Source organism: Amphiura filiformis, chromosome 3, assembly GCF_039555335.1.
Source record: "Amphiura filiformis chromosome 3, Afil_fr2py, whole genome shotgun sequence".
Lineage (NCBI taxonomy): Eukaryota > Metazoa > Echinodermata > Ophiuroidea > Amphilepidida > Amphiuridae > Amphiura > Amphiura filiformis.
In genome coordinates this window covers 51,357,688-51,383,389 of record NC_092630.1, presented here as the reverse complement: position 1 = coordinate 51,383,389, position 25,702 = coordinate 51,357,688, and the positions used below count along the sequence as shown (strand labels likewise).

General features: G+C 36.5%; 2 protein-coding genes across 4 annotated transcripts in view; one reads left to right on the top strand and one right to left on the bottom strand.

Annotated features, from left to right (window-relative positions):
- LOC140148694 (methylglutaconyl-CoA hydratase, mitochondrial-like) overlaps positions 1–9,575 on the top strand; it is a 35,294-nt gene extending 25,719 nt beyond the window's left edge. The window contains exons 7-9 of one of the 2 annotated variants that reach the window (XM_072170736.1): positions 5,403–5,453; positions 6,430–6,477; positions 7,162–9,575. In XM_072170736.1, coding sequence (XP_072026837.1) covers positions 5,403–5,453; positions 6,430–6,477; positions 7,162–7,239 — 177 coding nt within the window. In that variant the 3' untranslated portion in view covers positions 7,240–9,575. The remainder of the gene's footprint in view (positions 1–5,402; positions 5,454–6,429; positions 6,478–7,161) is intronic. The other variant, XM_072170735.1, reaches the window with a different exon arrangement.
- Positions 9,576–10,252: 677 nt separating this feature from the next.
- On the bottom strand, positions 10,253–24,875 carry LOC140148693 (isocitrate dehydrogenase [NAD] subunit gamma, mitochondrial-like). 2 transcript variants are annotated; one of them, XM_072170733.1, is made up of 11 exons: positions 24,781–24,875; positions 21,762–21,827; positions 19,034–19,063; positions 16,769–16,866; positions 15,725–15,901; positions 15,035–15,167; positions 14,645–14,778; positions 13,918–14,020; positions 13,359–13,505; positions 12,024–12,179; positions 10,253–11,624 (listed from the first exon to the last, which is right to left on the bottom strand). In XM_072170733.1, the coding sequence occupies exons 1-11, from the start codon at positions 24,865–24,867 to the stop codon at positions 11,523–11,525; spliced, it is 1,233 nt and encodes a 410-aa protein (XP_072026834.1). In that variant the 5' UTR covers positions 24,868–24,875; the 3' UTR covers positions 10,253–11,522. The 2 variants fall into 2 exon arrangements, with proteins under 2 accessions (XP_072026834.1, XP_072026835.1); XM_072170734.1 differs by lacking the exon at positions 19,034–19,063.
- Between the last annotated feature and the right edge of the window lie 827 nt (positions 24,876–25,702).

Genomic DNA, 25,702 nt, shown 5'->3' with positions numbered 1-25,702 from the left:
CCACACTCTTGCAGTGTATTCAGAGTCTATGCTTGCAGCCAATGGGCTATTCCATTTGACATGCATACACCCCTAGATGGAGGTCATGACCTCAATCGCGCACACAGGGGTGTAGATATCAAATGGAATCGCCTATTCAGGTAACTTCATTTGAAATTCACACTCCCTGTGTGGAAGATTAAGGGCATGTCTTCCATAGGGGTGTATGGATTTTAACTGGAATAGCCAATGGTTTAATCACCTGTTTGAGTTCTGCATGTAAAATCATCTGCAAGTAAGAAGCCCCCATGTCACAAGGGAAAAAGCGGTAAATCGCACATTATTTGCACATTATTTGCAGAATCTCTCCTCTTTTTTCAGATTATAAGCTTACTTATAAAATTAGCGTTTTTGAGCGATTTTGCTCATTTTACCGCTTTTTCCCTTGTGTCATGGGGCCTACGAAAGGTCGTAGATTTAGAAGCTATTTCCTTCGATATATAGCCCTATAAACAAAACACTTTGGCCCCAATGTATAATGTCGGGAGAAAATATATACTTGCACTAAACAAATAAACCTGTTAATTTTAAAAATAAACTATCGTGGTGCAGTTCTGTCAACAAAATTACATAGGCTCAGCCCCTTCAATAAATTTGGTGCGGGGGCTCGAATAGACCTACCCTTCTGTGTGAATAGGCACGTTTTCATTTTCATTTAGGCCTATAATGGCCTCCAAACTACATTGTTAAGCATGTTAAGTTATCTTGTTTTTGTCAAAAACATCAACTGCAAATTGTCCCTTATTGTACAGTGTACAGTATATCCTTCACCGTAAATCGGTGTGTGTGTGGGGGGGGGTTGTCCCGGTTCGCCCCTTCAGTCTCAAATGAAGCAGGCCTAAACAATGCGTTCACCCCTCCAATAAAGTCCATCCCCAGATTTGACCTCTTTACTTTGTAGGTTGAGTCCTTGATCCATGGGCCTGATCCATTATTTAATATGCAAGAAATGTCGACCCTCCGAATTTAAACCTTTCCAATTTGGCCAAAGTCAGTGCCGTAAAGGATGGGCTACACTACAGTTCAATTCTTTTCACAGTGTTGACTTATAATTTCATGAGAAAGAAAAGGAAAATGGGAAAGATTTTAATCTTTTCCATTTTGGCCTAGGTGTTTAAAATTGTCCAATTGAATTAGTCGAAAAGGTTTTTGATTTTTCAATGTTGTGCCGACCGATAATATGACTAAAAAGAAACTCATTCCAACCAACGTGTGCTATTTGGGAGTAGGCCTAGGCCTACATTAAGAGTAAATTTCCTTGGGTTATGAATTATTAAAGGGGAAAGATGAAATAAAGATGGTATGACATGCAAGAAAGCGGAAGTAAAAATAAAATATGAAAAATTAAAAGAAACATGAATTAATATTAAAATCGGACATGACAATTGTCAAATTTAAACCTTAATTGTGACACGATCTGGTTCATGGGGGCCAAAGGAGGCATTTTTGAAAATTGTGTAACCATTACACGTACAATAGGCTATTATTTTAAACTGAAAACACCAAAGGTCTAGAATACTTGATTCTAAAGTTATGAAGTTTTTTCATGCATATTTTCTTGATATGCCTTAATAATGATCTTTTAAAATTCATGTACTCTTTTGCAGTTTGAAACTTTCTTCATCTTTATTATTATGCTAGAACTCTATGAGGTATTGTTGAACTTATGCATTAAAGTCTCAAATTGAAATATTAATAAAAAAATAAATGTTATTTTTATGCGGTAGGCTATGCCTACAAAGTGTTTTTATTGCGATCGTAATTTTTTAAATGTTTGATAGTAATATAATTAAAAATACAAATTTAGGCTAAAAATAAAATAAGGACAAATCAAACAATTACAAATAACAAAAACGGCAAACCAATGTGATGCATGTTTATAAGTAACTAGCGGGTACCCGCGCTTCGCGCGGGCCCCCGCTAGATGAGTAAATGGGAGCGGTTAGTAACTGACGGGATCGGTTAGTATAAACGATGGAAATGGTAATCATGTCAATTGGTATCGCTTTTAACAGCTCAATTATTACGCGGTTAGTGATGTGGTAGGCCTACCATTTGTTGCCTCTACTTTGCAAACAGCGTTCTTTCTTTCTTACTTTCCCGTTCTTTCTTTCTTGCTTTCCCGTTCTTTCTTTCTTGCTTTCCGTTCTTTCTTTCTTGCTTTCCTCCCTTTCTTTCTTGCTTTCCCTCCCTTTCTTTCTTGCTTTCCCTCACTTTCTTTCTTGCTTTCCTTTCTTTCTTTCTTTCTTTCTTTCTTTCTTTCTTTCTTTCTTTCTTTTTCTTTCTTTCTTTCTTTCTTTCTTTCTTTCTTTTCTTTCTTTCCCTTTCTTTCTATCTTTCTTTCTTTCTTTCCCTCTTTCTTTCTTTCTTTCTTTCTTTCTTTCTTTCTTTCTTTCTTTCTTTCTTTCTTTCTTTCTTTCCCTCTTTCCCTCCCTTTTTACTTATTTTTTCTTTGTCTTTCCCTTTTTTCTTTCAGTTTCTCTCTTTCCTGCGTTCCATTTCTCTTTCTGTTTCTTGCTTGTTCACTTTCTTTCTCTCTCTCTCTCTCTTCTTTCTTTCTTTCTTTCTTTCTGTCTGTCTATTTCTTCTTTGTTTTCGTTTCTCTCTCCCTTTCTCTTTCTTGCTTTCCCGTTGTTTCTTTTTCTTTCTTTCTTTCTTTCTTTCTTTCTTTCTTTCTTTCTTTCTTTCTTTCTTTCGTTCTTTCCATCTTTCTTTCCCTCTTTCCTTCCCTCTTTCCTTCCTTTTTTCCTTCCTTCCTTCTTCTTTCTTTACATAGGCATAAATCCCGGGATGAGTAATAAATTCCTCAATATTTCGATAAGGGGCATGATCTACTGAATCACCTCCATGTTGACGCATGTATGTGGGTTCCTTTATTTCTTTCTTTCGTTAGTTCTTTTTTTTATATGTGTTTCTGTTTCATCAAGTAGGCCTATAGCAACATTGGGTTTCAAGAAGGTTGAGTTACATAGCGTAAATTCGGTGTTGGGGTGGGTATAACCCCCCAATGTTTTGATAAGGTCAATGGTCCGTACAATCACCCCAAGTTCACACTTTTATAATAGATGTGGGTTTCTGACAAAATTAACCTCATTTTTGGCCAAACTTAAAAGTGCCAATTTTTGCGGCCTTCGTGCGAATTTGTTCCACTTTTGCACAATATAATTCACCAGTAGGCCTAATTAGCTTGCCATAAATTATTCTGTCGCCAAGATGCTGGCTTCACTGTAGGCCTATTGCAAGAAATTGATTTAAACGGACCCATCCCCCCATGCCATGTCAAGAGAAATCTACGCCATTGTTAATGTTGCCAAAAGATGCCGGATTCACTATTAATATGCCTACTTCAAGAAATGTTTTCATCCCTCCCTAATGTCAAAAAAGAAATCTACGCCACGGATATTTAGCGGTTGCGGTTTTATACCATGCTATAATCTGCTAATAATTTCCCACACTCCCCATCGAAATTCATCACAACATGACAAACGAATAAACTCAAATTACTTTCCAATACCGTATATATGCCTAGGCCTACCTTGAATTTAAAATCTTCGGAAAGTCATCACAAAAGAAGTTTCCGAAAGTCATAATTTGCATAAACGAATGCAGTTGATTTATTATTATAGCCGTTGCGGTTACCATGCCGCATAATGCCCACTCTCCGTCGAAAGTCACCACGAACGGATAAACTAATAATATATCACTTTCAAAATTATTAGATCACTTGGACCATTTATTTTCAAAATACGTAACTTAAAACCACCTTTGTCTCAGCCATTAATTTGTTAGTTCCGTCTAAGAGATGTGATATTTTCCGTCTTAGATGAAACTGGAAGTTTTGTTACCATTAGCGCGTCGGGAAGTTGCCACGACCTGTGCGTAATCCGCGTATAGCAACGCAGCAACGGACCGTAAATAAGCGGGCCACCATTGGTTGATCTACCGAATAAATCCAAATAATTATTTGTATTTATTAATTTATCTATCTATCTATGCATTTACCATTCATCTGGAAATGCTAGAACTTATTTATTTATCTATTTATTAATTTATAATTTATCTATAATCTCCGAGATGATACCGATGAATCGATCAGTTCCTCTTCAAAGTATCGATTATCGGCAAGTTCCTCTTTAATAGTATAGATGAGTATTAAACATCTTTTTAAAATTTACTTGAATTTCTTTGCTGTAGGCCTATCTCCAAGGGCGGCCGCTAAGCGCCTTTCGTGCAAAAAACCATCATTTTTAGAAAATGTAGGCCGATTACAAAAACGCAACACCTATAGTATGGATGTTCTTAAGTATGCTGGTGTTATATTATTATCGTATTGAACAAACAATAAATTCAGAAAGAATTAAAACAATTTATTCTAATAACCAAAATAAAACCTATCGTTTTCCATTAAAATAGGACAGGCCTAGGCCTATACTTCGCATTGACTAGGCTCGCGCGATCGCGCTGTGATCGGGCTGAAAAGCATCGTAAAGTTTAAAAACAAAAAGGGCGGTTTTAGAAAATGGGATAACAAAAAGTTAACACCTAGTATCAACATCAAGTTTGCGGGTTTTAGAAAAAGACATATGTGAATATCAAAGTGCAATATTTCACTTCAACACAGAAAATCTCAAATTTTTTCAAAAAGCACTACAAAACATTGTGTTTTTAGTGTAATAATCACAAACATGGTCAGCTATGGTTGATGAAAAGGATGTCGACCCCAGACACGGAAATGCCAATTTTCACTGCCGTTAGCAGGTGGCGCTGTATTTGGAATCGCGAGAATTGTAAACCATGCTGTAGAACAGGATGAGTCTGGTGAAGCTGCTTATATGAGAGCAATGGAGCTAGGCAAAGAAATCTTACCTCGGGTCAGTATCTTATGAAGACAGTTAATTGTAAACCAATAAAACCATGCAGTAGAACAGGATGAATCCAGTGAAGCTGCTTATATGAGAGCACTGGAGCTAGGCAATGTAATCTTACAGAAGGTCAGTATGGAGTCCGCCAATCATTTACTGAAAATAAAGGGGAGGATCTTGTCCCTAAATACTGTTTGTTTTGAATTTGCAAAATAACTTGAACTCATGTTTACTGGCAGAGTGTTAAAACTTGAAAGTGTTTTACAGTAAACCAAAAAGAGAAAGATGTAGGTGCATTAGTTATATTCTATGTTTTGTACCAAGGGGCAACATTATTTTTGTTGCACCTCCTCTATTTCATTGTAATTTTGTCATCTCTTTTGTATGTTTTTTTTAAGATGGAATGAAAGTGAACTATGGACATCTCATGTAGTTATCTTTGACAAAACCAATTGCTCTCCTGTATACCAATATTTCTATATGTATGTTTCAATTTTGCAGGGACCAATAGCAGTAAGAATGGCCAAGTTAGCTATCAATAAAGGTGCTGAGGTGAGTGTTGTAACATCATATTGGAACATTAAGTGGTATACATGTATAGCATTTTTAATCATTCTGTATCAGACCTGTTATCAATATAACATTCCAAGGTCACACCAGTTTTGAATAGTTGTTTCTTGAAACAACTTTCTTTAAACCATTCTTTTTCACGGCCTGGTGTGATTTTGAAGTGCACTTACAGCTCCCAAATAGTACATTGTGTAAATTTGGCATTGAATCAAAATACTGGACTTACTTTACTGACCCGCTGGACTGGTCACATGACCAGTCCAGCGGGTCAGTTGCCTGATGAAGTGTGATGGTATCACACGCAATGTAGCATTGCTAAAAATAGCAAGTCCAGTATTTTGATTCAATTCCAAATTTCAAGTACATTGTGTAGTTTACTGTGTTTCTCATACCTTTACTTACCTTACCTATTCACTTTGAGCACATAGCACATAAGGCCTCCACGCTACTTTTCCACTTGTACCTTTCTTCAGCACATACCCTTGCCTCAGTCCATGTTTTCCTTTAATATACACCTTCCTTTCTTCCCTTTTTAAAAATCCTTCCCCTTGTTATTTTTGGCCTGCCGACCCATTTTTCTCCCTTCTACCACTACCTATCATGGGAATAATTCTGGTACACCCTGTGCACAAGTATAACCGTAACCCTAATCCTAACCCTAACCCCAACCCTAAAAAATGGGGTGTGCAGGGTAAACCAGAATTGTATTGAAAACACAGGGTAAACCAGAATTGTACCCTATGTTTCTCTAATCATATCTAAATAGTATTTTATGGCATATTTCTACTAAAATTTGAGTCATGGACTGGACTTTTTAGAACGAATACATTAAAAGTGACAATGAGTAAATTGCTGGTAAGATGACGGTCCTTCAGTGAATGTTGCATGCATTCAACTTTATTGATATACTTCTATTTGTGCTGCATATAACAGTGAATTTAATGCCTTTCTGATACAGGTGGACTTGGCAAGTGGGTTAGCCTTTGAGGAAGCATACTATGCCCAGGTTAGTCTTGTTTTTGTGGGATATTATTGCAGTATTTATTATTACACTGCAAAGTAATTTAAATCCGGTACAATTGGAACCCTGATTTTGAGCTTCAGAAGAAACATGCAGGATGGTAGTGAATTTGATTGCAGGGTGAGTGCTAATGCTGGGTAACAATTGTAAAGTGATACCGAGTACCCAGTAATCACACAAAATCACACTATTGTATACCTACAGTTATTAATCTCAGCAATCTTGAAAAAAGGGTATTCAGGTGTTTAGAGCATCTTACATTTTCTGGTATTCATCAGAATATTAAGCTATAGTAATTTATCTTATCCTTAATTTATTCTGATATCAAAATACTCTCATGAGACATTTGCAGCTGCTTGGGGGGGGATTTGCAACTCTCAAATCAACCTAGAATTTCTCTCAGTGCTGTGCAGTCAACTCGAGTAGTGGTCAGTGGCTATTACCAACTGGTGATGACCAGTGCAGTGTACTTTTAACTCCAGTTAAAATGGATGCCTTTTGTTGCCATTTTTTTCAAATACACAACTGTTGCAATTCTTTGCATAATAAAGTTGTTCAGACAATTATTTTATACTAAGTGGATACAACTATTCATGACTAATTTTTAAAGAATTAGACTCCTCTACTCTGTATTTCTCATAAACATGTTTCTGTTTTTTACCAATACAGACAATTCCAACAAAAGATCGTCTGGAAGGACTCAAAGCATTCAAGGAGAAAAGGCCACCTGTATACAAAGGAGAATGAACACTAACTTGTATAATATATAAGCGACTGTCTGGGTTGAAATGTGAAGTAACACTGAGAGAGATATACCAAGTTGGATCACCATTATAATTCAAACTTCAGACAGAATTGTAGATTTAATAAACGCAATAAATCAAATGAGTCTACTGATAAACTGGTCATCTCAAAATGAGGTTCTACCCACAATGGGTGTACTGTGTGTGTGTACGCCTGTCAAACGCATGCTTTAATTACCGCATACATGTTGCAAAAAGCCTTCATTGCTAGAAAATTATTCAAAAGCGCAAGAAACAAACATGCACGATGGCGGATCTGTCCAATGGGCGAATAGATCATCAGAAATATCATCAAGCACCAGGAATCAGTATGATTATTACAATTTCAGATCAAAATGTCTTGGATTATGTTATATTTAATGGCATTAAATTGTTTTGTCTGCGCTTATTTGTCTACACAATCACAAGTTATGTAATGAGCATAGATTTTAATGTCACATCACAGAATTCTTTGTAAAGATATTGTTATAAATATTATTTTAATTTAAAACATGGAACCTATCTGCAATGTGTTTTTAATCAGAGATGATAAAATGGAACCAGTTAATGTGATATTCACAATGGCATGTAATTTTTGCATTATTATATGTTTCAAGAGGCTTCAATTAAAAAATTTGAACTGTTCGATTTATTTAAAAGTGATAATCAGAGATTTTCTGTACAAATATTCTGGCAATCTTGTAAATGTATTACAAGTAACTTGTTCTGCAAGTGATCATGGCTATCACTGTGAGGACTGTTTGCTTTGCTATGCTAATCATGGTTTCCTAATTCATCAGCCTCACTGGAATAAAAGTATGCACACCCATTTATTTGCCTATTGCATGGTTCCGCCATGATTCAAGGAGATCCTTGCATGTTATGACTGGTTCTATTCCCATTCATGCATGCTACCAGATCGAGACTCTTCTCGCACATGGTGGAACCATGCAATGGGTGAATGGAGATAAAAGCACATACATTCAGTTGTGGTTCAGAAAATCACTGTTTATTCTCCAAGTTTAGAATCTGACCTAATAACTTTGTTAAAGTTTCCCTGACAATTTTATGTATCTCTGAATTGTTTGAATCTGTAAAGTTTTATGTTGTGATAGATAACAAATGCATAAGAAAAATGTATGACAGTTTATCATGTGATCATCAATTTGCTATTTTGAATTTGTAAGGGATTCAGTGCAAGAATTTCACCTCTTCAAATTGGTGCAGCTTTATTATGCTGTGCATGTAACATGGTTTGACAAGGTGGTCTCACACTATGTTTTAATAAATAGATTGTTCTGTAAGTGGGATTGTGTTTGATTTGCATGAAACAAACATCAAACTGTACACTGCTCCATAGGATAACAGGCAGGTAAATAGCACTTGAGGTCTTTTCAACTGTGTCTAGGCAAAAACAATGGATCTGCCCACCAAGATGAAAAGAATTTCACTTATTTACCTCCCTGTATGATAAATCTATTAAAAGTAAAATCTGAGTAACTTGAATTTGTATATAACCAATTACACATCCACAACTGTTTCTAAAGAAGTTAATATGAGCCATAGGCAGTTAAAGGAACTCTCATCCCTTCCCCCAAGCAAAATGAATCGGTGCAAACTTTAATTTTTCTCATTGACCCTGTGACATAGTACAGAATGGAAGGGGTTTTTTGGTAGCAAAAATTTATCAAATGTGTGTTATCCCATTATTCACACCCCAGGATTCTATGGAATCTTCAAAAACAAATATTTGATAAAGGGGTTGAAATACAAGCTTGAAATTATCCAGGTAGTAATAACATAGCACAAGAAATTGGACCACCATCCTTTATAAGTGGATTCTGCTTGCTGTAAACAAATCAACAAAAGTTGCTTTGAAATTTATTGATGAGATTTAACTGAATTAAGCTTGACCTTTGTAACTGTAACAATGTGTGATACCCCAAATATTTTGATAATAAAATGTTTGTGATGAAAATATAGAGACTGAGTATTGGTTTCATTAATATTGGATATCTGAAAATGTACGGGATATGATAGCAAAGCCAATTCTGAATTTAAATGAGATGTTAACATATGCACACATACACTAAAACCCGTCTTCCTCATCAATTCATGCAGACTCCCCACAATACCGAACTATTTCTGATGTGGCCTAATTGAAGTAAGATTCTGGTATATACCACTTAATCTTATTGATGGTGATTACCAATTTGATATTTTCCCCTACAGCCAAAATGCACAACCCTGTTTTCCCCCTTGGTCTAAAAGACTTCCACATAATAAAACATGAAAAATAATATTAGTTCAAACAAAAGGTATATATATAGGACCGCTGTGCATAATAGACTCAAAATAAAACATTAAAGATAAAATCAGTATTGGTATATTATAGAATTTGTTAATCACTTTCATTAAAATTTTCTTAGGTTATTAAGCTATGAATAAAATGTTGGGAAAATACCATTATTTTACACTTTCATATTTTTCTTATGCACACATGCCCAAATTTTTTACTCCCTCCCCCCTCTTACGCACGCTTTGTGCATAACTTAAAATGGCGAAAATTATGGACGGCCCCTTATTAGGCCAAGTAAAAAAAATATTAGTTTCTCGTCCTGAGGGCATTTTGTTTTGCTTTTTCCAAAACAACAGTTTTTTCCCTAAAGACGATAGATCTTTTCGGCAAGACTTCCCTATGTATGGCTATGAATCACATAAATATATAGGTAGGGAACAAACTCGCTGCAAACGAGACAATTGTTTTTTTTTTTTGAAAAAAAACACCTTTTTGATGTGGCAGCAAAAAAAAATGCGGGCGGGGACAAGAAACTAATATTTTTTTTAACTTGATCTTAATATTCAAGTGTACAACTTCGAAAGAGCTCATACAAACTTTGTACAATAAATTATGACGCAACAAGTATGGTATCTTTTCATAAACTTTTGTTAATATTTATTATTTGCACTTGAGTTAGAGTTGTTTGCAAATATATAACTTGCTTGGTAATATCATCATGCACTTGCTTCTAAATCATGGTGATCTTGTTGTATTATGATATTCAATACTAGGTTACATCCTCACTTGTGACAAGGACCTATTGGGTGAAGCAGATCTAAACAAAGTTTAATTTGACAAAACCCAAGCGAAAAAATCACTTTTTGCTGACAGTTTTGTCGGTGAACCACCAACTTTCTTGAAACTGGTATTGTTGTGATCCAACAGCTGTCAAACATGTTATGTTGCCTTGTGATGGTAAGACTTTGTTGCAACAACACCACAATTGTTGGATCACAACAACAACAGCTTTGAGAAAGTTGGTGGTTCATCGATGAAACTGTCGGCAAAATCCATGCTTGGGTTTGGCCATTAATCTTTATTTAGTCCATAATATAATTATGGTGATACAAGAAAATGCACATGTTTAAAACATGCAATGCGATAAAGTAACTTGAGTCAGGGTCAGCAATATTTTATTTTGTAATACTATAGTGTACTGTGACCTGCATCAAAATTGATAATCAATTTGATTTTCACAACATCTGACTTACTGTGATTGATCCTATTACATACAATGTTTAGAAACTGGACATATTCATCCAATTGGTAGGGACTTACTGTATACCTCATAAGAAAAGTTTTCATGAGAAAGTACCACCATTACTTTACAGCCACAGAATGTAAACACATCAGATACTAGTTATAATGAGCTCTTGTGTTATCTGGATAAACTAATCAGGTCAGTTCACAAAGGTCACGAAAGAGTTGCGTTGTATATGTAGTAAAAGGTGAAGTATGATTAACACATCGTGGGTTAGGCTCTACATGCAACATCTTTAAGTTCACATGTACAATGAACTTACAGTTTTACAGGGTTAAAACTTCAGAACTGATTGCTTCTATTATTGAAATGAATTAGTAGAATGAGCTGTAACACTAATTTTAAAGAAATAACAATAGTTTTGCAAGTAGATTGCTTTTTTTGATACATTTTGATTTTTGACAAGCTACATCAACTTCACCTCACCAACTAAGTACCTGAAGTTAACCTTAGTTCACTGTTGTCCAGTTAACTGTTTAGTAGTAAATATCACAAACACAATCATCCACATGAAGCAGCTTCATAATAGCTGTGTTGCAGCACCATATCATTGCAGTGGTATTAATCAGCAATATAAGTTCTATGGATCACCATGTTCAATACACACACTGAACCAACTATATCAAATTGAAAACAAGTAACACAACTAGTCTGAATCTGATGATGTATCATGGCTGTGAATCTCCTGAAGTACACTCTGTACAAACTCTGATGTGGTAGCTGTCCCTCCAAGGTCTGGTGTGTGGAGCTGTGTAAGAAACACAAATTCAAACAAAATTGATAATCACATTTGCACTGTTTATTAACGGGAATGGTTTTATCATCAAAATTGTTGATTGGGAACATATAATCCATTTGGTTTTCTCAAGAAAGTAGCAGCTTTGTGTGATACATACATGATCAAATTAAAGGCGGCGTATCTGTAGGGCGCAGTCACTTTTCGTAGCATCACATGTTACAGATGCATCACCTTGATCACCTGTGTATCACACAACGGCTTTACTGTCTTGAGAAAGCCAAATGAACTATAGTATCCACACAATCAAGAGTCTGGGGACCTCTTATCCTGGGCACACAGATTAAAGTAACACCAAAAGAAGCCTGAAACATCTTTATTATGTCTGAAGACGCTTAAGATCAAACTTACCTGTTGAACATTAAGTACTTTATATACTGCGTTTGATACAACTTGAGCGTGATTATGTAGACCTAGGTGTTCTAACATCAATGAGCTGGCTAGTAGCATGGCGCTAGGGTTGGCTACATTTGCTCCAGCTATGGCTGCACCAGTATTTCTTGTTGCCTGCAAAAAACATATACACAATTTATAAGGCAGAATCAGAGATTCAGAAAAAAAAATCATTAAAACAAGATTTTTGTATTTTTGTAGAATGGATGTGATAATTTATACTGCGAGTAGAAAGACCAAACATGGCATGGCATAGTAAGGGTAGAATGTCACATTTTGATCAATGTTTGAGGAGTTTGTACATGTACATAGGAACACTTGTAGCTGCATACAATTGGATGGAGCTTTATTTATAATTAGCAATAATGTTGATTTTTTCCTTGTGAAAAAATATCTAATTGCAATGTTTTGACTAGCCTTCTTTTAAGGGCTGGGGTATGAACGTTTGGACAGTACTTATTTTGAGACATTAGAGCACATCAGACATATCGAATTGCATTCTGAATACTGAAGAATATCCTTCTGATATCAAATAATTTATGATTTTTGAAATTAGCAATTTAATACACATTTTATGGCAAATCATTAAAATTGATATTTTTGATATTTAACAGTACTCGAAGTAAACTTTACAAATCTGATGATTTATACTTAAAGTGTATGTAGGTGGGATGAAAAGCCGACGATCAATTGAAAAAATTGACCTTTTCAGATTGGAGATATGGATTTTTTCCCCAAAACACCAAAAAAAAAGGGTCTTTTGGGAAAAAAAAATCCATATCTTCAAAATGAAAGGTCAAAATTTTCAATTCACCGTCGGCTTTTCCTTCCAGCTACATACACTTTAAGAATATATCATTAGATTTATATAATTTACTTTTTTTTTTTTTTGTTATATATCAAAAATTTGAAAAATATTAAATTTTTATAATTTGTCATAATATTTGATATCAGAAAGACATGCTTCGTATTCAGAATGCAATTCGATAGGTCTGAGGTGCTCTCATGTCCCTCAAAAAATACTGTCGAAACGCAATAAACGCTCATTCTAGATCCCTTAAGATATTCCATAAAAGTTTAATTTTTTAAGGCTGGGATCACTGTCAGAGCCTTTAAGTACTAATTTGTTTTCTTTATTGAAAGGTAGACTAAATGATGTTTTTATTTGTATCATGAAACTCACATTTTGGAAACATTTTACAAATGTTTGTTTTTTCATTTTAAGTATTCCAAATGGTTAATTCCTTTAAATCTGTCAAGAAGCAAAAACTAGCAATGACATCTGCAACTTACTGTTTCAAATACTGCAAAATCTGTTCCTACATTCTTTCCTGGTACGATTCCTGGCCCTCCAACAAGCCCTGCACCAACACTAGTGAGGATGTTACCATAGAGATTGGGCATTACCATCACATCAAACTGATTTGGGTTGGACACCATCTGAAAAAGTAACAACATATTGCTCAAACTTCTGTGGTAGTCTCAAGCTTTGTTTAAAAATTATTTTCTTTTCATTTTAACATGAGCAAATTATAGGATAATAGCTTCTTTGTTGCCTTTCTGTATTCTGATCAATCACTTAACTTAACTGTATGGTTTAATTAAAAGAGAGTGTATGCTATCGCTTAGTTCTGTTCAGTGAATTCTTAATTATTTTCAAATATAAAATTTAACTAGCAGTGAAATCATATCACAAACTTTGGCAGGTCAAAGGTTAGGATAATGATGATATTTCATTCATGATATACAGGATACATTATTCCAAAGCCCAACTCCAATGTCCCTGCCATAGAAATTCATACAAATAAAATGTTTCCTTAGATATTGATTTTATATCTACCCTTTGACATACCTGCATACAACAGTTGTCCACAATAAGATCTTGAAATTCAATATTTGGATAGAGTTTTGCTACCTCTCTGCAAGTCTGCAGAAATAATCCATCAGCTAGTTTCCTGTTGAGAAATAAAACTGTACTCAGTAGCCTTGAAAATACATGTACACATGCAAAACTTTCGGATAGCGATTTTCAAACCTAAACACCCAACATAAACAAGGCCTCAAAATTGAGGCACAACATTCTTCAAAATCACTTAATACCATAATATGAAAGTAATAGTGCTAGCTTTATATTTTTTGTGTGAATCCTGGGTGTTGTTGCAGGATATGGAGGATAAACTCAATGCATATGCTAGCACATTGTGCTACCTCCTGCTTCAGGATCATGCTAAATATTAAACAGAGAGATGTTAAGCATTTGTGCCATGACCAATACTGAGCCTTTATCCAATGTGTAAGATATCGCCATTCCTGAGGCATGTCCTTCTTCTTCTAAAGGAGGAGTCTGCTAGAAGATATGCTACATACCAACTTGTGGCAAAAGAAGACCTGGACATCCACACACCTCCTATGTAACCTACATTCAATATGTACTAGGGTATGATGAAAGTATTCATGCAGAACATAGAGCCACACTTGCCACAGATCGCTACACATGGAAAAATCTTGTGGTTATCTGCTCTGCAGCCGAAGGATGGATAACAAGTTTTATATACAAATAAGACCACTGTTTAACTTACATGATATTAGCCTTGTGGATAGCTGTCACTTTCTTTCTGCCATGTAACGTAGCATAATCAAATGCATACTTAGCTATGCGTTGAGATTTCTCAGCTGTGATGATCTTGAGACTCTCAACCACACCTGACACATTCTGTACAAATAGAAAGAAAGTGCAATCTATTGTGTCATGATAACTAACTTGATTGGCAGTAAGAGCACTCACTGTATTGCCTGCCAACTAGACAAAATTGACAACATCTTTAAGGAAATAAACAAGTTGCCTATTTTTATTCTGATATATTGGATATTTATCTTACGAAAATCACATGCCATTTGGGAGGAGGGAACCTACCCCTTCTTCGGATTTTACTTCCATTCTCTTCAAATAATTAACTCATATAACATACCTCATGTTCCAGACTTGAGTATTCTCCCTCTGTGTTTTCCCTGATGATTACAATGTCTATATTATCATGTCTGGTTTTGATTCCTGGTAATGATTTACAGTGTATCACATTGGCAAACACATCCAAACCAACTCTGAAAACAAATTATAATACAGTCTGAGTTGGATACAAATACAAAGATCATAACGTTGCCTTATCTTCATTCAGCTGCATCACGCAATGGGTCAATAATCGACAACTGCATTCCTACTGGTCCCAGTCTTTTGGTATTTTAATAATGACAATTAGTTTGCAAAAGTGATTAATTCAAGCCAAGAGAACAGACTGTGTCTTATTTGATCATTTAAAGGTGGATGGTCTATATTTTTTTCATATGGTGTTTTGTACCTTGCATGGTAGGTTATTAGCAAAACAATTCCAAAGTTTTGAGTTAAATTGTTTCAAGTGGTTTGGATATTAGAAGCAAGAATGTGTATCATGATGGCACATACAACAGTTTGGGTGATACACAACCATGAGGGATGAGGGTCTTACTTTAGTTAGTAATACCATCTAATGGATATCCATATCAGGCCTGAAATTTAACTTTGCTTATGGGAGAAATATTTAAGCTTTCTTCGGATGCTAAAATTTCTATTTTGATGGAGTATAGAGTATACATCTCTTGTGTATTGTCACTGTGGTACTTACCTTAACTTGACATTATGTGACTTGCCAGCAATATGCAGCCCTAAAGCATCAGTGTGAATATTTCCTTTGATTGCAACCCCATTTCTCTTAACGGCTATGATAGCATTTTCTATGGACTCTACTTCATTTGTACCACTTATAAGTAGCTCTTCAAAATCTACAGGTGCATCAATATGCCTGAAATCAAAAAGAGAAGACCAACAGAAATTACATTTAATTTGTCAAAGTTATATCGCTCTACAGCAAGCATCAAAATAACTTCTCTAACATGAGTTGCCAAATGCTGTCTTAAGATTTAAAAGCACCCGTATGAGTAGCTATTCAAGACCAATATCAGCATCTAATTTGTCATATTATTATCACTAGGCATCAATTCTCATAAGGGAAATAAATAACTGTGCTCCTAAATATAACAAAATGTTCTTGTGAGGTTGAATACATGCACAGAACATAACATAACAAGTATTTATATGTGCCTTTGCCCAAGGATTCAAGGCGCAAGAGAAAAGAAAACCAAAATATTTATACAAAAATATAGAAAGCAATGGCAGCAAAAATTAAGGAAATAAGTGAGTTTTGATCAAGCTGATAGCATACTTGAGAGTAGATGGTAAGCCATTCCAAAACTTTGGAGCTGTCACTGAAAAGGCTCTATCCCCAGCCCATTTCCTGGTGCGATGAATGATAAAATGAACACTCTCACTGGACCTAGTACTTAGCATGTATGGAGCTCTTGACTGTGAGACAGTTGGAAATGTACTGAGGAGAGAGCCATTCAGGGACTTATACACAAGCGTGAGTGTCTTGAACTTGATTCTCTCATGAACTGGTAGCCAATGAAGATCTCTTAAGAGTGGGCTCCCATGATCAGACCTGGGCTTGCGATATATCAGCTTGGTACATTTTGTTCTGTATTTTTTGTAGTCTGGAGAGATCTTTCTGTTATTCCATTGAGCAAAATGTTGAAAGTGTTTGTCAATGAGGCTCCCCTGATGTGTTGAAAAGTATAGGCCTAATATGGTATCACCCACTCCTTAGTATTACCTGAAGACCTCTTTGACATGTGTCATAAGTTCTGGTCCAATGCCATCACCTGGGATAAGTGTGACTGTATGACGGCCTCCATAGCGAGCTGGTGGTGGCTGAAAACAAACCAAATAAGATTTGTTAGACAGCTAGTAAATCAAATTACACCCTTACATGTATACAGTACACACAGTTTTGCACATGTTTGCAGGGGCAACCTTGTTTTCATAGCAGGATGGTGGATCTGTGCAAGGGGTCAATAATCTGTTTGGTGTAAGTGTGAAGTCATAATATTGTATGTAAGATTTAACACCAGCTCCATACTCAATTTTGTGATCATACTTCAAGCCAGGATAAGTTCAATAAACTATCCAAATACATATATTTTGCAAACCAAAGAGAAAAGTGATAATTTTCTTAATCAACAATTGCATAAATTGTAGAAATTTCATTAAAAATAATGTTAATATTCCTAAATTGAACAATTTCTCAGATGACGAATTAGCTGTAATTATAAGGCATTGCAAGCCTGCAATTAGAGCAATAAGAAGATTAGCTTCCTGGCCACCAGAAATAAATAAAAAATATATTCATTAGTGACTACATCTACATGTAAACATCTACTAACATGAAACAAAATAAAGGCAAATAAAAATATAACAAGCTTGATGCATGCATCTCAAACTAAAAAACCTAAAACCTCTAAGTGAAAATGAATGACTTTATGTGATGAACGAACTACTTCCAAAATATAGGTTTGCTTATAACCCTCGCTATCTATAAAAGAACAGGGTCAAAATAAACACCAGTATTGTGCAGCGAAATGATGCCAAGAGGTACAGAAATACAAATTTGATATACCAAAATGTAACACCAAATGCTACATGTAACTTACACAAGCTAAGTAAAATATCAAGTAATCATTCCTCAACACATGAAAATTGAAATGTTATGGACGTGATGGTTTTGTTTTGGTGTATTGTCACTCACTGCCATCAATCATATTTTAATTCTTAGATATTTTTTGAAAGAAAGAACTTGAATGCGGGATTTAAGTATCAGAAAATAATTGTATACATATTTTCAATTTTGGTTCCAAACATTCATGTTGACAGTAAATATTAGTCATTTTAGTAATAGCAGACTAAAGAACTGAATGGTTACTTTAGATATAATCAAAAGTGTTATCATTTTTGAACAATTAACAAGTAATCAAGAATACAATTTGAATTATTTTTCAAGCAGGATGAATTGCATGCAAGCTGTAAGCACGATAAATAACAGAAATGACACATGCATATGACTGAGCAACTAATAAGAGATGATTTGAACATGAATTAAAGAAGGAGTTAATGTAAATAACAATTAACAGATGAATTAGTTTTAAAGTACTACTAGCTGGTTATTATTAGTATGAGTGAACTATGAACAATTGAACATGCAGCTGCAATTAAATTATAATGTACGATTCATAACATGTTTTAAATATTTCAATGTCTGCTTAATTATAAATTACCCCTACTATCCTTAAGACATGATATACATTCTTAAAAAGGAAATTAATAGGGGGAATTACTTTAGTTAATCAAAATGGAACTAGATTAGGTCAAATATTATATTTAAGGTAAACTTGTGAATTGTGTTATGGACAGATTTAAAATAGTAAGGATTGCCAATATGGCTGTGACATTGTCACTCACTTTGAGAAAATTGAGGGTAATTGGATTATTGACATAGTACTCAAAGTCTGTTGTCCTTTGCTTGGTGTTTTATATCCCATTCTGTATCTTGTGTGTAGTGGGGTACTGACTGACTGGGAGCCTTGGCTCTCCCGGGCTTGGCTCTAACATCGGTACAATGTCAACCAAAGTCCATAATAGACCAACATGTATCTTGATCATGGGCCAATATAATGCCTCACAATGCATTTGACTTTAAATCATAGACTCATTATATGTTTATTTATTCAGCATATTTAACCAATGCTTACCAGCACAGGAGAACCTCTGGGAGCAAGCCAGCACAAGGACATTGCAACGTTTGAAATATTGCACGTTACGGCAGGTATGCCGTATAGCTTGTGTGCATCTGATCACAGGTACATTGTACATGATTTTCTACTTGGCAAGGAGACCATTACCCTCAATTTTCTCTATCTAATATTCTAATTTCTATTTTAATCTACTGATTACAAAATGTAATAAAACGATTGGTGAACAGGTGATTCTAAAGTGTAACATGAGCAGTGAACTGGTACATAGGTGACACATGATAGCAACTTACCACTTCATACTGTGACAAATGAACATCAGGCTATAAATAATATAAATCATTTGGATCAAATATTTGGATTCAGCATAAACTAGAAGGCTATATATTTGTACACAAATACGGCTATACCCGCATGTTATCGGTGTACCCAAACTTAGAGTCCTTATTTGCTGAGGACTTAAAATAAAGAAATTGTATGTGTAAAAAGTGAAAGGCTAAGTTTAATTGAATGTAGGTTGCACTGTCGTAGCACTTAAAATAAAGAAATTGTAAAAAGTCCCCTCCTGCAGGGGAGTCGTCTCTCTTACTCTCCATAGGTTGCTGTTGTCAGTCTCTCTTACTCACAGTGAGGCTATGCAATATGATTCAGGGGAAACTATTCCAGAGGTAGTATGTAAATTAAATGGAACAGCCATTTCAGAGGGAGTATGTAAATTAAACGGAACAGCCTTTTGGGGCCATTTCAGAGGGAGTATGTAAATTAAATGGAACAGCCAATGGGTATGTAATTTAACTGGAACAGCCTTAACGCTGTTTAGTCCCTACGTGTGTGGGGTGGATGGATGCGTGCGTGGGTGTTAGTAACAATATAATTCTCAGGTGCTATCTGTGTACAAATTGCTGAGGACTTAAAATATAGAAATTGTAAAAAGTCGCCCAATTGGGTGGAAAATGTGTAAAAATTGAAAGTCCAAGTCACAAGCTTTAATTTAATGCAAGTTGCACTCTCGTAGCACTGAAAATAAAGAACTTGTAAAAAGTCCCCTGCCAGGGGAGTTGTCTCTCCATAGATTGCTGTTGTCAGTCTCTCTTATTCACAGTGAGGCTATGCAATATGATTAGGAGAAAACTATTCCAGAGGGAGTATGTAAATTAAATGGAACAGCCATTTTAGAGGGAGTATGTAAATTAAATAGAACAGCCAATGGGTATATAATTTAACTGGAACAGCCTTAACGCTTCACGCTGGTATTTCCAATTATTATATTAATATAATTATAATACGGATATGTCTGTTTAGTCCTACGTGTGTAGGGTGGGGAGGGGGTATGTGGGTGTTAATAACAATATAATTCTCAGGTGCTACTGTGTACAAATTCTGAGCCCGGAAGCTGCTTTATTTGATGAGAAACGACCGGCCCTTTGTTTTAACATTTGGGGCCATGGGGCCCATAATATTTGACTTATGAGGCCCATGGACATATGTTGAAGTTTAATTTTCTAGTGCTATCAGTAGACTCAAGCTGGGCACTGTAGCTGCTTTATTTACTGAGTAACGGCCGGCCATATGTTTTAGCGTTTGGGGCCCTGGGGCCCATATAATGTAATATATGGGGCTCACATGTACATATAACAATGTGATTTTCAGGTGCAATCTGTGTACTAACTCTGAGCCCTAAAGCTGCTTTATTTACAGAGTAACGACCAGCCCCTATGTTTTAGCGTTTGGGGCCCAGGGGCCCATATTATGTGACATATGGGGTACATATATACATATGACAATATAATACTGAAAACCTATCTGTGTACCAAATCTGAGCCCTGTAGCTACTTTATTTGCTGAGAAACGGCCGGCCCTTTGTTTTAACATTTGGGCCCCTGGGGCCTCTAGCCTTGTACATCTGGGGCCAAAATGGGCAAAAGGCACATCTACAATTTAGGGCTTATACATGTGCAACATATGAGCCCTAGTGCCCTTGTAGCTATAGAGCTAGGCTTGTCAATCTGTTGCCCCATATTTTTAACATTTGGGGCCCTGGGGCCCATAATATATAACATATAGGGGCTCATGTATACTTGTATTTATAGAGTACCCTTGGGGCTATCAGTGTACCAACTTATGGCCCTGAGGCTGCTTCATCTGATGAGAATCGGCATGGTTTGTGTTTTTACATTTGGGCCCCTGGGGCCGTGACCTTGACCTCTGGGGCCGAGATGGGCAAAAGGCACATCTCACGGGTAGGGCCCATAAGTGTACCACATATGGGCCCTGGGGCCCTTGTAGTTTTAGCGCTAGCCTTGACAGAATGATGTGTTTGATAGGAGAAGAAGGAGGAGGAGGAGGAGGAGGAGAAGAAGAAACCACAGGATGGCAATATACCCGTCCATGCTTCGCATGCGGGTATAAAAAGTAAATGAATGAATGTCAGCGATGTTTTGTGGTGTCATCTGCCATATCTACATTTTTTTTACGTCCACGAGGCCAACATATTTTACCAGGCAATGGTCACTCTGGTCCAATATGAAAAGAAAAATGTTTCGCTAAAAAGCATATGTAGTGAAGCAAGAATTCTCTGAAAAGTAAACATCTGCATGTGATACATGTACATGCAATTTTTTGAATGGCACTTAGTTTGAGAAATGTGGGGAACTACATCATGTTCTCAAATAAATTGTTATCGAAAGTGGTACAATCTTGAAATCATATTCCTTCGATTTACCACTGATTCCGTAAACTGGGGTGACACTTGTGCTCACGACTGTGCTATCCTTAACCCTAAGGGCTCATATCGAAATACCTTACCACGTTTTCACACAGAAAGAAGGCAGGATTCCCCCTCCTTATTCCTTCCTTCTTTCCCTTAATCCCTTCCCGTTGCCAAAAAGCCCCTGGGGCGTTTGAGTTAAGAAAACAAATCGGTTCAGCATCCTTGGTAATGTCACAAGCTATCAGTAATATTACAGATCAATTTTATATCAAGTTACTTATACTGTACAATGGATTTCCCATACGACTTACCACAGATGAAATATTCCTCCTTTGGGATTGGTTAGTCACATGGTATGAAGAACTAGCAATTCTAAGCTGCAAACAATATAAACAAAAACAGGCATTTTTCACATTATGAATGAATAAGAAGCAGGGATATTGTTTTCTTAGTATGTAGATCTAATAATGCACTAATTGAACTTGATTTAAATGTAAATACATGTACCTGTAGCCAGGATTTGAAAGGTTGTTCCTGCTGAAAATCTCCAAACATTGGGATGTCGATTATCAAGTCCAAGCAGACATACTACACTTGCAAATTCAGGGTGTTTGGTACCCACACATTGGCACTTTTTAAGCTGAACATTAATGATCACTTTGCATATTGAAAACACTAAAAAAAATTTTTTGGTAAGTAGTCAACCATGAATGATCCTAGCATTTAGCTCTAGGTCCAGGGACACTCCGAAACCCAAAAAATAAATAACTATCGGTACCGTAATAATAAGATTTTTGTTGTTGCAATTTCCTGCCCGGGTAATGTAATCTCGGGCGGGCATCAGCGACCCCACCCGAAAATCCACGGCTTAGTATAGGTTCTCTGTACCAAAACTGCTCCATTGACACTGTACATAATTTTGATCGGCAGTCTGGGCATGCACATTTTGAAATTTGCATAGCCTAAGCTAATGAGCTTCACCCACATGCAGAATGGCACACAGAATACGGTTTTCAAAAATACCATTGAATTATCCTCCACAACAATTTGATCCTTGCATATCGATCGTGCTGTATCACTTCCTGGCAGTGTTGCCAGCTGAATATTTGTGTACTGTCAAAGATGGCTGTGTTTTTAGATCATAGTCTCATGATGATAGCAGCTTTTCTATGTGGAACTGCTGTCAAAATCCCTCTAAAATGTGCGATTGTCTCATCACCAAAAAAAAATCATATATTTGGGTCAAGTGAAGTATTGACAACATATTTATGTAGGTTTCCTTGACCAATCTTTTCTTTTAAATTTCTATGTAAGTATGTTGTGTTTGGGCCCCAGTTTAGGCCAATTTGGCTGACTAGCAAATGTGTTAACAGGGAATAAATAAAGATTGGGAAGTGTCACTCTATATAAAAAGTAATACAACTATGGAAGCCGCCATTACCTTGGTCCTTGCCATCGCGTAGGCCTGGAACACTACTGCGATTTCTACCGGCTGCATCGCGCCCATGGTCCGCGTTGCAGTAATGAAAATAACCCGTAAAATCGCGGCTTGCTGCATCCACGGTTAGACTTTTTCAAGCCTGCTACAGTGCATTTTTTTTCAAATGTTGAACAGCTATTTTAAATATTTTAATGACATATTTTTATTGATTTAATACATCCAAACGACCAACAATCCCGCTATCCTGGCCAAGATATACAAGAAAATACTGTTTCAAACACAAAAATTAACCCTAATTTACACGCCTACACGTAAGATTTGACAATAGTCTATTTAGATCATCGTTGTCAAGCTCGAGGTGATTGACCCCCAATGATTGACAGTTGGGAACGCGTAACTGTACGCGTAGGTAGCGGGGGTGCTAACAGTCGCGCTGTTAGCACCCTATGAATGGCGGCCCCATACGTGTGTCAAATTTTGGTGGTTCGCGGCAGCTTCTGTACAGCATACCGTAGCGTGCAAATTTGGCCAAATTTGGAGAATCGGTGAATCACTGTCAACCCCCTGGTGTTAACTAAGGTTTGATACATGTACCTACACAAAACTCATTTCTGATTCTGTTCAAAATTAAACTTAAAAATTTTAAGTTAAATGCTTAAAAATGAAAGTCATTCAAATTGTTATTTGAATTAAAATGCAAAAATTTGGCAAAAAACGAAGAACATCTAGGTTAGGTACCAACATCTGAATTTTGATGATTTTTACGATTGTCTGGATGAGCAAAGCACTGACTAGACGTTCGCCTTTCGTATCTCTTTCCTTGTTGGAAAGGTATAACGTTGAGGAGATAGGAACATGTACCGTCATCCGGGACCTACTCTGCCATGTTTGGCTGAGTAACGGTACATGAACACGGTCTTTTGTGCCTATGTAAATTAGTCATTGTGTAAAGCTGTGTTTATACCCATGGGTTGCTCATCATCAGACTGAATCCTTGTCGTTAACTGCACAATGTGTGCAATTCTAGAGAACGTTGACCGACAGAGGGTGTCAATGATAGCCTACGTGTCGCTTTTGAAAAACAGCGAATCATGCGCATGCTCAGCAGGCAAATATGACGGCGATTTAGTACACTGGTCATGTGTGCGATTCAGGTTTCTGCAAAAGCGATTAAAGTATAAATGCATCTTTTAAATGACCGGCGATTGTGTGTTCTCAAGTGGGTTTTATCATGTTAATTAGTGACCTGACACACATTTGTATTGGTTCGATCAAGCATTGAAATAATTTCATTTTTTGTACTGGATCGTTCAAGTATGTCCAACAAATTTTTCAATGTAAGTGCCTCTGGCCCTAGTGGAAGTAAAAACGGATACTATGGCCAGAACTTCTAGGGCTAGCACTGACTGAATCATGTGAATGGGCCTTTAGTTTTAATTAACGTTTGTCATGTTTGCAACTAGTGCCGTACTATTACGCTGACTTTCGTATTCGGCGAGGAGGAGCGATTTCGACCTCCTGGTTTGTTTACAAACAGAGAGTAGACAAAAACCGTTCCGCTTGTCCAAACACTCAAGTATCAGAAGGATGGTCCACAATAGCGTGATTCACGTAACCTGAATAGGGATTAAAAAGCTGTCACGTAGAACCATGTGCTTCTATTGTCCAATTTGCCATCAAGATTTCATATGGAAACAGTTCAGACCCAGTACAAGATCATGTCAGAAATTAATATTTTGTTCTGGGTCTGATTATTCGGACTATTTGCAACCCCGGTAAGCTTAACATAACAATAACAGTTGAACTAGACATACCTACAAGTACAAGTTCTGACATAAGTCATGCTTTCTGACAGATGGGTTCCGAATACATATAAACATAGTACAAACCTTTGACAAACCATTAAATGCATGATTCAGTCTGAATTTCCCTACATTGCAAACCCCGAAAATTAATTTTCCACAGTGGGTCGCCATTTTGTTTTTTTACAGTGAATGACAGAGGGCGCTGTGTAAATAAAAAAAATCAATTATGGGCGTAGACCACCAAATAACTTTTCTTGTGAAATCGATTTGTGTAATTTCATATCTATTTCAGTCATTGATAGGTTAGCATCTTTCATTTAAATCAGAACATGCCAACCTCATGAAGAACATGGTTCGTAAGGACACCAAATTGTTTCCAGCGGAGTCTCCTGTATTACAGCCATATAGGCCTCGCTCGTCACCAGTGACTTAGTGTAATGCGCCCTTATAGGTACCTGCTGAGCGCCCTCTTTTATTCATATTTTGGTAAGATTGGTGGCGTAAGTTTGAATTTAAAAAGAAAAACCAGGCTTCACTAGGGAAGGCTTCACGTAGCTTTTTCAGGCATAATACATGTAGTCGCCCTAGTCGCAAGGCGAAATGGGAGTTACGTGGATATTTATTGGGAAACAAACTTAATGCTTTAAAAAAAGGACTTCTCTTACGCTACGTTAACAAGATTCTTTATAGACTTTCCACAAGTTTCACCTACCTCACCTCACCTCATCACACTAATTTCACCCACTAACATAGCCTGCATGCCGTTCCCAGGGATTTTGCCGCCCTAGGCGGCAAAGCCTCTCCCTGCCGCCCTACCAAATGCCAAAAATGTGTTAAGGGGGTTACCGCCTTGAAAACTCATCAGATTTGACCTATTTGTATAACTGCCCATGGCCGTTTTCCTTCTTTTCTGTATTTATTATCCCACTTTTTGTTCTTCTTCGGCACTTAGTATTTTGGAGGGACGGGGACACGACTCCCATCGAAATACTTCCGTCCGCCAATT

Coding starts and splice junctions, on each gene's coding strand:
- LOC140148693 (XM_072170733.1), bottom strand. CDS start 24,867: ATGGCGACCCACTGTGGAAAATTAATTTTCGGGGTTTGCAATGTAGGG. Junction 15,902..16,768: donor CATGTCAAAGAGGTCTTCAG/GTAATACTAAGG, acceptor TTTTGATTTCAG/GCATATTGATGCACCTGTAG. Junction 14,021..14,644: donor ATCCACAAGGCTAATATCAT/GTAAGTTAAACA, acceptor ATTTCTCAACAG/GAAACTAGCTGATGGATTAT.